Below are 12,270 nucleotides of genomic sequence, written 5' to 3' on the forward strand. Positions count from 1 at the left end.
GTGAGCAGAGAGCCGAGATTTCGGCAGTTTAACCATCAGAGGGTTGCTGGCAGATCTTGTGCGACCTGTAGGAATATTTGGGGGACAGAGCACAGAGAGAGCTGGGGGAGCAAGGCCGGAGAGGAGTCGGTAGAAGACAGAAAGGCCACCTACCTGCCTGCGGTGAGTGAGTGAAAGGCCCTCAGAGATAGCTTCATCGCGGGAGATTCCAATGATTTTGAAAGCTTTGGATTCAACAGCGTGAAGCCGAGCCAGGTGTGAGGCAGGAGCACCAGCCCATAGGGGAGAACAGTATTCCATTGAGCTGCGGATGAAAGCCTTGTATGTGTGCACGTATGTAGGCGATCCTAATGCGCACGCATGAATTTTTTCCCACCTGCAGAAGCTGTCATTCGACGGCAGACCGCCGATGAGTGAGGAAGTGTAAGTGAGCGCCGTCGGATTTTCGTTTTTGACAAAATGACGGAAAAACCTGAACAACGCTACTGCATCAAATTTTGTGTAAAGCTTGGCGATTCCCAAGTGGAAACGATCCGCAAGATTCAACAGGCCTTCGGGGACGAAGCAATGAGCACCACACAGATAAAGGAGTGGTACAACCACTTCAAAGATGGCCGCACATCAGTGGAGAGTGAAGCACGTTCGGGTAGGCCCTCAACATCCCGAAATGAGATCGTCATTGACCAATTGAGGACCCTGGTGATGCAGGATCGTCGAATCATGATCAGAGAACTTGTAGACGAGGTGGGCGTCAGCATTGGATCCGTTCATTCCATTATGAAGGAGGATTTGGGCTTCAGGAGAATCTCAGCGAAGTTCGTACCAAAGCTGCTAATGATTGAGCAGAAGCAACTCCGTTTGGAGATCGCACAGGACATGCTGGAGACTGTGAACAGCGATCCCAGCTTCCTCAACACAGTGATCACTGGCGATGAGTCCTGGGTTTATGGGTACGACCCAGAAACCAAGTTGCAGTCATCACAATGGAAGCATCCAACATCCCCGAGGCCAAAAAAAGCAAGGCAGGTCCGCAACAATGTCAAAGTCATGCTGACCGTCTTCTTCGACTCCAGTGGCGTGGTTCATCACGAGTACGCACCACACAGCACAACCATCACCAAGGAGTATTACTAAGAGGTTCTGCATCGCCTTCGTGACGCTGTGCGACGCAAACGGCCGGACCTGTGGGCAGCGGGCAATTGGCAGCTCCATCACGATAACGCACCCGCCCTTTCTTCACATTTGATACAGAGTTTCTTGGCCAAACACAACACACCTGTGCTTCGTCAGGCTCCCTACTCTCCCGACATGGCTCCGTGTGACTTCTGGCTTTTCTCCAAGCTGAAAATGCCCCTGAAAGGGACCAGATTTCATTCCAGAGAAGACCATGCGGAATGCGACGGACCAGCTGCGCGCCATCCCAAAAGAGGAGTTCCAGCGCTGCTTCCGACAGTGGCAGAACCGTTGGGAGAAGTGTGTGGCAGCCCAAGGGGACTACTTTGAAGGAGATTAGTGTAAGTTTGTTGTATCTGGATACGAGTATTTTTTATGAACAAAGGTCGGATACTTTTTGAACACACCTCGTAGATGCAAATTTCGCATGTGGAAAAAGTAAGTACACCCTTGGCTCTAATAGGTGGTATTGCCCCCTTTGGCAGAAACAACCTCAAGTAGGCATTTCTTATAACTGTCTACCAGTCTCCGACATCGACTGGGAGAAATTTTTGCCCACTCCTCCATGCAGAATTCTCTCAGCTGTGCGATGTTTGAGGGGTTTCTTGCATGCACAGCTCGTTTCAAATCCCCCCACAAGATCTCGATGGGATTTAGATCAGGGCTTTGACTTGGCCATTCCAGAACCCTCCATTTCTTTCTTTTCAGCCATTCCTTGGTGGATTTACTGATATGTTTAGGGTCATTGTCATGTTGCAAGGTCCACCTTCGGTTGAGCTTCAACTTTCCGACAGATGGCCTCACATTATCCTCAAGCACCCTCTGGTACAATGAAGAATTCATAGTGGATTCTATGATGGTGAGCTGCACAGGCCCCGATGCAGCAAAGCTGCCCCAAACCATAATATTTCCACCACCATGCTTTAAAGTTGGTATCAGGTTTTTGTGGTCAAATGCTGTCTTTGGTTTTCGCCAAACATGTCTTCTGGTACTGTGGCCAAATAGCTCGACCTATGACTCATCTGTCCAGAGCACATTGTTCCAGAAGTGCTGGTCTTTGCCGAGGTGTTCATTGGCAAACTTTAGTCTTGCCCTGATGTTCTTTCTGGACAGCAAAGGTTTCCTCCTGGCACACCTCCGATGTAGATCAAATTTGTGCAGCCTCTTTCTAATGGTAGACTCGTGCACTTTGACATCAACAGTGGCAAGAGCTACCTGTAGGTCCCGTGATGACATTCTGGGGTTCTTAGAGACTTCTTTCAGCATCTTGCGGTCTGCTCTCGGGCTGAACTTGCTGGGGCGGCCTGGCCTGAACAAGTTGGCAGTTGTTTGGAATCTTCTCCACTTGTAGATGATCTTCCGGACAGTCGAATGATCGATTTCAAATTGTTTGGAGATTTTTAAATCCCTTCCCAGACTCGGAGGCATCTATCACCTTCTTTCTGAAGGCCTCAGAGAGCTCTTTTGATCTAGGCATGGTGACGCCGCACACTTCAACAACAAAGAGCAAACCAAACTAAATGTCTGAGGTTTAAATAAGACAGGTTCCTCCAAGATGCTCTCTAACGATGCTCTAAGCATTTGCACCTGAGCTGGTGCACCCGATTCTAATTTTAGGTATTTGAAGTGGTGATCAATGTAGGGGTGTACTTACTTTTTCCACATGCGAAATTTGCATTGATGTTTATTTAAATTATACATTGGACTACAAAATGTAAATGTTTCATGATATTTGTTATGTTATATCACCTTTGTCAATCAATATTGTTGAAATGAAGATCAAATCGCTGTATGTTGAAATATGTTGAAAAAGTCAAAACTTTACATGGGGTGTACTTACTTTTTCACGTGACTGTATATACACTACATAGCCAAAAGTATGCGGGCACCCATTCTAATTAGTGGATTTGGCTGTTTCAGCCACACCCATTGCTGACAGGTATATATAATCAACCACACAGCCATGCAATCTCCATAGACAAACATTGGCTGCAGAATGGGCCATACTGAAGAGCTCAGTGACTTTCAACGTGGCACCGTCATAGGATGCCACCTTTACAACAAGTCAGTTCATCAAATTTCTGCCAGTTTAGAGCTGCCCCGGTCAACTGTAAGTGCTGTTATTGTGAAGTGGAAACGTCTAGAAGGAACATCAGCTCAGCTGCGAAGTGGTAGGCCACACAAGCTCACAGAACAGGACCGCCGAGTGCTGTAGCGCGTAAAAATTGTCTGTCCTCGGTTGCAGCACTCACTACCAAGTTCCAAACTGCCTCTGGAAGCAACGTCAGTACAACAACTGTTTGTCAGGAGCTTCATGAAATGGGTTTCCATGGCTGAGCAGCCGCATACAAGCCTAAGATCGCCAAGCGTTGGCTGGAGTGGTGTAAAGCTCGCCGCCAATGGACTCTGGAGCAGTGGAAATGCGTTCTCTGGAGTGATGAATCACGCTTCACCATCTGGCAGTCCGACGGATTAATCTGGGTTTGGCGGATGCCAGGAGAACGTGCCTGCCCGAATGCATAGTGCCAACTGAAAAGTTTGGTGGAGGAGGAATAATGGTCTGGGGCTGTTTTTCGTTGTTCGGGCTCGATCCCTTAGTTTCAGTGAAGGGAAATCTTAACGCTACAGCATACAATGACATTCTAGTTCATTTTGTGCTTCCAACTTTGTGGCAACAGTTTGGGGAAGGCCCTCTCCTGTTTCAGCATGACAGTGGCCCAGTGCACAAAACGAAGTCCATACAGAAATGGTTTGTCAAGATCGGTGTGGAAGAACTTGACTGGCCTGCACAGAGCCCTGACCTCAACCCCATCGAACACTTTTGTGATGAAATGGAATGCCGACTGCGAGCCAGGCCGAATCGCCCAACATCAGTGCCTGACCTCACTAATGCTCTTGTGGCTGAATGGAAGCAAATACCCGCAGCAATGTTCCAACATCTCGTGGAAAGCTTTCCCAGAAGAGTGGAGGCTGTTATAGCAGCAAAGGGGGGGGGGGGGGTGAGGGGGGGACCAACTTCATATTAATGCCCATGATTTTGGAATGAGATGTTTGACGAACACATACGGGTGTGATGTTCGGGTGTCCACATACTTTTGGCCATGTAGTATATATATATATATATATACAGATATATATATATATATATATGCCTGACCTGACCATATATATGCCTGATATATATATATATATATATATATATATGATGACAAAAAAAATAGGGTAATACCTATGATACCAGACTCAATGGTGTAATGGTTAGAGCGTCCGCTCCCAGCCTGTGAGGTCGGCAATTCAAACCCTGGCCGAGTCATACCGGACTAAAAATTGTACGTCCTGTTTCTTTACTTGATTCAGCATTTAAAAGGTAAGAGCATGGAAAATCCCCATGGGGAGGAGGGAATTCTTCCTTTGGCAATGCTCCACTGGGTGCGGTGAGAATGGTGGCACCATTGTCTTGATTTCGCTGGTACCCAGTGTGTCTCAGGAAGTGATAGTACTCCCCCTAAGCTCAGTCGTCATCTTTGTCTCATATAACAGGCCTGTGTTGAGTCTCATGTATTTTTGTATCTCCACATGGGTGAGCTATGTGTGTGTGTGCGCCACCCCACCCCCCCCCCTCCCTACCCACCAAAAACACATATACACTCAAAAAGTGAGAAACAGGAAGACATGACCTCACCTGCGGCGAGTTTGCAAAAGTCACCGACTTGCGTGGGGAGGCGATGGGGACACTGGTATTCTTTTCTACACGCTTCGTCTTTGAGCTGGGCAGCACCTTGAGACAAGGTTTGTGACATTTTAGTCATTTTAATGAATATTGTGGAAAGGACGGATTCAAACTCGTAAAATATTCCCAAGTGCCGCAGGCAGCTCTCAACGCAAGGTGAGAACAAGATGCACATTATGATGCGGAAAAGACCATGACACGCAAATGAGAAATCCAACGAGGAAAATGCAACGTTTTACCGGTGATGAAGGAGTGGTAGGCTCTTGAGCAAGTGGAGCCTTATCCAGGGGGGGTGTTATGGTTCGGGGTCGAATGGGTGGTCGATACGGTTTGGTCCAGCACAGAGACGCCTCCAACGAGCCAGCTAATTGCCTGGATGAATTATGCAGCTCAAACCAGCCTGACAGACAATTCACAACAAGCAGGTGCAACAACAAAAAGGTACAAACAAGCCATTCTTTCCACTTTTCACAGAGCAATATGATGATAGGCAATTAAAGAACATGAGACTTATAGATGAACGTAAAAGTAACCATCATGTCTTCACGACTTCGTCATGAGAACACGAGGTCCACATCCACCTGTTACGTCCTTTCCATGAGCCAAAGGAAGCAAAGGTATTTCAGCTTTTCCAAGATAGCTCCCAGCATCGCAACTGCTGCCACGTTCTGTCAGCTCATCGTCGTCATCATCATCAAATATGTACACATCCAAAGTGTGCCGGCGGAGGTACGAGTCCAGGCTCGGGGAAACGTATATGGGATACGTAGCGCGTGCATTGAAAGACGGAGATTTTCCAGGTGGCGAGACGGCCGTATCGCGATCTGGGAAGTCGTAAAACCGGTGCACAGCATAGGCGCGTGGAGGGGGCGTCCCGGGGGATAAATCAGAGCAGCGGAGCAGTGTGATGACAAGCTCGTTGCGAGAAGAACTTTCATCTATCGGGAGTTCGCATTGGGTAGCTGATGATGTCTGTGGGATGCGAAGAAGCAGGATGCCTTTAAACAAGGTAAATGTAAGTAAAGTGCTGTAAAGTGAGCATGCTGTGAACACTGAGAAGAGTTAAGGAAACCCAATCAGGTGAGGGCTTACATTATGCCATTCCCTCCAAACAACACATACCTCGTCTCTTGGGGTAGACAGGTACCCAAGGGCTCTTTGTCGTTGATGGAACTGCATCAGAACTTGTTCCATTGGGAACCGGAGGCCAAACCAGTATTCGAGGGTCGCAAATGCAGGAACAGACTCATCTGTGCCTGCAAACCAAACGGCAAATGGGATTCAGATGAAAAAATAGTTGTCCAACATTATTAATCACAGATGGCTATCAATATGGCTATGATTATAACCTTAATCAGGTGCAGTACAATCACCGGGTCCATGAGCGCCTTCACGGATACAGCACGAGTTCTGTCTCAAATGCCATTGCGTTTATTATCAGTGATGACAATGCCTTAGTTAAAGGGACACAAGCATTACATTTTTTGAAGACATATGTTTTTGAGGATGATATCTCTGACCCAATAACACAAAAAAAAATTGGGGGGGGGGGGGGGGTAGAATAATTAAGTTGGATAATTGTGTTTCAAAATCGGACTATTTTCTCTTCCGTCCATTCGATGACGATTGGTGCACAACTCATTGACGGACACGTACGTCTGCATTTCATCACGAGATATTCTAGCATTCAAGATGCCGATGTGCCAAGCTTTTCACTGTTCTAATCGTTGAGAAATTTGCACGCAGAACTCAAATGTCGTTTTTTGCATTCCTGACCCACACAGATTGTCAACGTTGTGCTTTGTGGTGGAAAAATATAGGAACAACCAAATTCAACATCAAAACGTATTGTCCTGTCAGCCCCACGATTAACACCGCTGACCGGGTGACGGGTAGCTGTAACGGTTTTAATTCCGAGGCGCGTTGCCGAAACTGGCGGTTGGTCCGTCGTGTGCGGGTGAAGGAAACCAGGTGCTTACCTGGGTTGATTACCGAAACACACGAGTTGATTACCGAAACCCACAACAAAGAAACACGACACATAAAATGCAACACAATAATGGTTTGATAAAAGTCAAGCATGGCAAAATAAAGGTTGAGGTAAAATAAGTCCTACTTCGAGACGTCTCCACTCAGACACAAATACAGACGACGGGAAAGAGAAAATAAAATAAATGCTCTTTCTAGTCAGCCACCACTCAGCTCTGGTCTCGACGAGCACATTGGTGGGATCGGTCGACGAGAGGACCGCGCGTCGAAGCGTCCAAAAATGGCGCCGGTCAATCCTTTATTTTGGCGCCGGTCAATCCAAGGCAGCCAAACGTCTCCCGCTCAATCCCGGCCCAGCCAGCACAACACAGCCCTCAGGTCCCCCAAAGAGCACCACAGACCAGCAACAAAAGTTCCACAAAGGCTCCAAAAACTATCTTCACAAGCGCACGTGGGCCACTATCAGAAGAGCAACCCGAGAGACAAAAGACCAAGAGAGAGAGATTCAGCGATTATTCTTCTTTTTTTGCTCGAACCTTCCCTGCTCTCCGACGTTACCCAACCAGTGGCCAAGCTCCGTCGAAACACCCCATGTCCTCTCGACCAATGACGAAGCTCGGGGTGTGGCCTCCCGGTTATGATCCCTTTGAGGTGGAGTTTAGCCATCGATCGAGAATGTTCGGCTTCTGTCAGCAATTCTGCTGTTCATGGTGGGTTAATGGACGGTTGTTGTAACTGAGGTTTTTATGGCCGACCTTGTTGTAGTTGTAAAAAATGTAGGGAAAAGCCACAGGAGGCAATCACAAACAGAGAACTACCCTTAATCCCTGCCAAGTTAGCATAGCTCCACCCACCGTGTGAAGACACATAAACAACCTTAAGTTCCAGTTTCCATACTTAATACATCGAGATGTCTCCTATGCGTCCACGGTCCATGCTACACCTATACAATCCTGCCTCCACTCTGGTATGTCATCGTCTACCCCCACAAACGTAACAGTATGTTCATTCAAAATATCGTGTTGCTTGTGAAGAACACTTCGAGCCGTCTGCATTCGTGTTTGATCAAGGTTTGTTTGATCGTGTTTGTTTGATCCGAGGCAGGCTCACTGCCTCGGAAATTGCTGAAACACGATGCCGTACCGACACTTTTCAGCCACAAATCCTACACATTTACCCAATCATGACCATCTACGGTGGTGACCATAATATTGTTACGGTCCGCGGTTAAGGATGGTATATTTGCCGAGCGGAGGCTCCGCGACCTAACAGTTCCCCCGATTCACCCAGACGTTGGCCGTATCGCGCCACAGCTATTCAATCAGGGAAAAGACAAAGACGACGGATGTGAAGAAAAGGAATAAAAAAGACGAGAAAAAGGTTGAAAATACTACTAAATTTATTTACTATTTACAGGCTCAAAATAACCAAGGAGAAGGAAAGATAATAAAATAATATACAGAAGCTTTTAGAGACACAGGGAAAATACTAGCTTATACAGACTTAATTACCTACCCAGGACAGAACAAACAAAACAAACTCACGTACGCAAATGGGGAACTTGCAGGCAGGAATGGCTGGAAGGAGAGGAAGGTCCGGAGCTGGTAGCACGATCGGCGCGTTCGGCAGCCGCCGTCCCTTCGCGGCCCTGCTCCAAACTGCCGTCCAGGCCCCAAACGGCTGTCGAGTCTTGTTGCTGCTGTAGACGCTGCTGCTGGCGAGCAAGGTGACGAATAGCAGGCTTTGTGCTTCCCTGGATGATCTGCTTTTGGACCTCACAACTCAGCCCTGCTCTGACGACCCAGCTCTTTCCTTTCCACCTCACCACGCAGCTCAGCTCAGCCTTTCAGCTCATCTCTTGGACTCATCTGCTTGTCTGCTTGGGGAGCGTCCCGCGGCGGATTATATAGGCCCCGCCCTTCACCCTTTGCGAACCTCCCCCAAGCATTCTCTCTCCGCCCTCTCAAGCCAAACCCCTCGTTCTGGGTTGGATGAGCGGAGCCGACTTACTCCTCCCCTCTATGACGAGGTGGAGACCCGCCTTTCTTCCCCAACCCTGCCTCGTGGTCAATGGCGGCTTTGGAGGGGATGTAATTGCCAAATTGAGGCTTGGCCATTACGAAAGGGGAAATGGAGGTTTTGGGGAATGGGAATGAAGGGAATCTATCTCTTTTACTCGGTGCAATGGAGTGTCATGTTAATGGAAGACAAGGCCTTACTCTAAAACACATAATAAGGATATAAACTACTGAACAAGGGTTTTATCGTGTCCTTCAATGTGGTGTTTCATGGAATTAACTACCAGGACGCCCTTTTTACCTTTACACAACTCCGGAGGCAGGAGGGGCCATAATCAACAATGTTACACAGCAATTTACCACAATACAATACACACAATCAAAAAAATGCAATCCTCATATCCGCAACAATATTATCCGTGATTGTGTCCCTTCAAGGGATGGCACAGTTACTGCTCTGGACAATATTACTGTACTGTAATCCACTTGACCATGGCCCAATGTGCAGGTACATGCGTAGCATTGGAGTTAAATGCAATGCTTCTTCTGAGCAAATCGATTACATTTTGAGAGTTTAGGGTCGAGTGTTTGTCCTGTAATAAAGAGCACGAGCGGTGGTCTCTCACCTGCAAGTGTGGCCACACGAGAGATCCGCCCATGGCGTCGAATTGCCTCATTGAAACACAATGTTCCATCGGCGACAGTGCGCCAACGGGCACCCTCGGCGGTGTGCAGCTCCAAGGTGACTGCTCGGCACTGTATGTAGTCTAGAAAGGCCTCGACAGGTTGCACAGAGAAGCGAGCAGTAAATTGGAAGGCTGGGTTCGGGCCGTACATCACAGGCGTAGCCTGCAGTTCGAAGTCATAGAAGGCGTAGGTACAGAATAGCAAGGATCCCGGAGATTTTAACGCACGGGCCCCCTCATCCGTGAGTGTCATACGCTCCAGGTGTATTTCAAAAAGATTCTCCCCTCGTGAAAGGTATGCCGTAGGGTCGACATCATCGTCATCATCATCATCATGGTCATTGGTGGATGCTCCAGAGGCACGTATTTTGCTAGGCCGGACTCCGTAAGCCGCATCTTTGATCTGAGCTGGATGAAAGGACATGTTTTTCATTTTTGTGTACACGCTATATTCCATTATGAGCAACCTTGCGCCGGGCAATCAGTTGCTTCGCATGGCCATTGTTTGTTAGCAAGTCGTAAAGAACTTGTGAGCTGCTGTATCAAATTGGGCCCCCTATTATCATCGTCCATTTTTGGTACCAGTTACAAATACACGATCATTTGACAGTATAAACCGGCCCTTTTTATACCAAAAAATTTACTCTTGTATGGTACTCGTACCTTCGAGTTTCCGTATGCGGAGTGTACGTCCATCCAGCAACCGTGCGTATTCTTTAAATTGTCCCTTGTGCTCCCGCTGAACATCCTCAATTTGTCGGCTCAAAGACTCTACCTCCACCTGTGAACACCATTATTAAGGGGACCATGCTTAAAACAAAACGGAGGTAAGAAGAGGACACATTGAAAGGTCATGCTGTCCACTGTGATAACAGCGTCATTGTATGACTCAGCATCGTCTCATCAAGGGACCAAACCATCACAACCAAATCACGGTAGACTCTAACCATCTTGGTAAAATATTTATGGTTTCTGGAAGGAGACATTAAGGGCCGAATGTACGTAAGGCATTTAGTGAGCGTCTTACTAACACACGCCTAACTAACCCTTAAACGTAGACAAAAACATCGCACATACTGTATCTCCAACATCCAATCAAAATGATGCAATCGCATAGAATCGCAGCGCCACGAACAACTGTGACAAGTTATTCAGCACATTGCTCCTCATCGTAGGTTGATCGAGGTCACCTTACACTGGACTCAGCAGCCAACAAAATGATTCCTTCGAGATTCTGTAGCTCCGGACAAATTTGATATTGTCATACTTCTCCATCGGAATGCATCTATCCAAATGCACGCTGGCAAACTGCCCTATTCCTGTCCTCTTTTTCTTCCTCTTGAGCTAATTCAACCGAACGTCCAATGTAACGTACCAATTTATAAGCCATGCAACGCATCCTTCAAGGCCTTAAAAACATACTCTTAAACAAGCCCTCACCAACACGTAAAAGTATATTTGTTACGAGGAAGAGTAATAATAATAATAATAATTCATTTCTTTTGTATAGCGCTTTTCCAGAAGCCCAAAGGCGCTTTGACAGAGTGCAAAACATAATGCATAACAAAACATGAAAACAACAATTGCAAAAAGACAAGAATCAATAGGGAAATATTTAAAGCAAAAGGAGGGAGAAGGAGAAGTGATAGTCAGGGGTTAAATGCTGTGGGTTGAATGTTGAATGCAGTGCTCGTCCCAAGTGATGGGAAAAGCTAGCAAAAGTATCCCCCTCCTCTCGCTTCCTCCCCTTCTGTCCATCCCCCTCAATCATTCATCCCCCACTCCATTGTCCCTTCCCTCTATCCACCCTCCCCACTCCCTGTGCCTCCCCTTTCCCCCCTCCTCCCCACTTCCCAATCTCCTCCCCACTCCCCCCTGTCTACTGTCTCTACCACTCCTCTGTCTCCCCACTACCCCACTCCTTTGTTGCTCTCTCACTCCCCTCTCCGCCACTCCCTTGTGTCCCCCAATCCCCTGTTTCCCCCACTCCCTATCTCTCCCCACTCCTCTCTGTCTTTCTGTTCACATCTCGCTTCCTCCCCCACTCCACTGACTCTCCCCACCCCTCTCCCTCCTCTCACTTATTGCTCCCCTTCCCCCCTCTCCCTTCTCTCCACATGTCTGTACTCTCTCCTTTTTAAATAGCTTTAATTTCCTTTTCAGGTTTTTCTTTTCGCTTTCGCTATTCAGTTGTTATTTATATTTGATATCTGATGTATCATACTCGTTGCAGAGCATCTGTGCCTGTAAACCAGCTTCCTGAGCAAGGGTTAGAGAGGTGGTTTGCCATTGCCTTCCCAGCAGTAGTTCAGGTAGGAATTTGTAATTTCTTCAGGGTGCCAGTGATAGCTCACCTAGACACCGTGGAGATCTTTCATGTCCACCAACTAATGTCGGAAGACAGAACGCCCAGTTTAACGTCCGTCGGCGGGATGGCACACACATTGACGATTCACCCAGTTTGTGAAACACCAGGATGATAATTTATAGCTGGGTCAGGATTCAAACTTTGGCTAGGCTGCTGAGAAGAGAGTGTGCGTACCTCAAGGTCATCCTATCAGCCGAGGTTGTCTCTTAACATATTGTTAATAAACAAACTACGATTCGATGTTGTTGTTGTTGTTGTTGTATAGCCCCGGACAGTTCTCTCAACCAAACCTAAAAAAAGATCGCG

The 12,270-nt window shown here is 47.3% G+C and overlaps 1 protein-coding gene across 6 annotated transcripts in view; it reads right to left on the reverse strand.

Moving 5' to 3' along the window:
- RPGRIP1L (RPGRIP1 like) overlaps window positions 1–12,270 on the reverse strand; it is a 114,802-nt gene that overhangs the window by 28,536 nt on the left and 73,996 nt on the right. For all 6 annotated transcript variants that reach the window (XM_078778678.1, XM_068116275.2, XM_068116274.2 and 3 more), the window contains 6 exons: window positions 10,260–10,377; window positions 9,537–10,004; window positions 6,026–6,159; window positions 5,485–5,875; window positions 5,143–5,303; window positions 4,856–4,951 (listed from right to left, as the gene is read on the reverse strand). In XM_078778678.1, coding sequence (XP_078634804.1) covers window positions 4,856–4,951; window positions 5,143–5,303; window positions 5,485–5,875; window positions 6,026–6,159; window positions 9,537–10,004; window positions 10,260–10,377 — 1,368 coding nt within the window. The remainder of the gene's footprint in view (window positions 1–4,855; window positions 4,952–5,142; window positions 5,304–5,484; window positions 5,876–6,025; window positions 6,160–9,536; window positions 10,005–10,259; window positions 10,378–12,270) is intronic.

This window comes from Myxine glutinosa, chromosome 5, assembly GCF_964187855.1.
Source record: "Myxine glutinosa chromosome 5, kmMyxGlut1.1, whole genome shotgun sequence".
Classification (NCBI taxonomy): Eukaryota; Metazoa; Chordata; class Myxini; order Myxiniformes; family Myxinidae; genus Myxine; species Myxine glutinosa.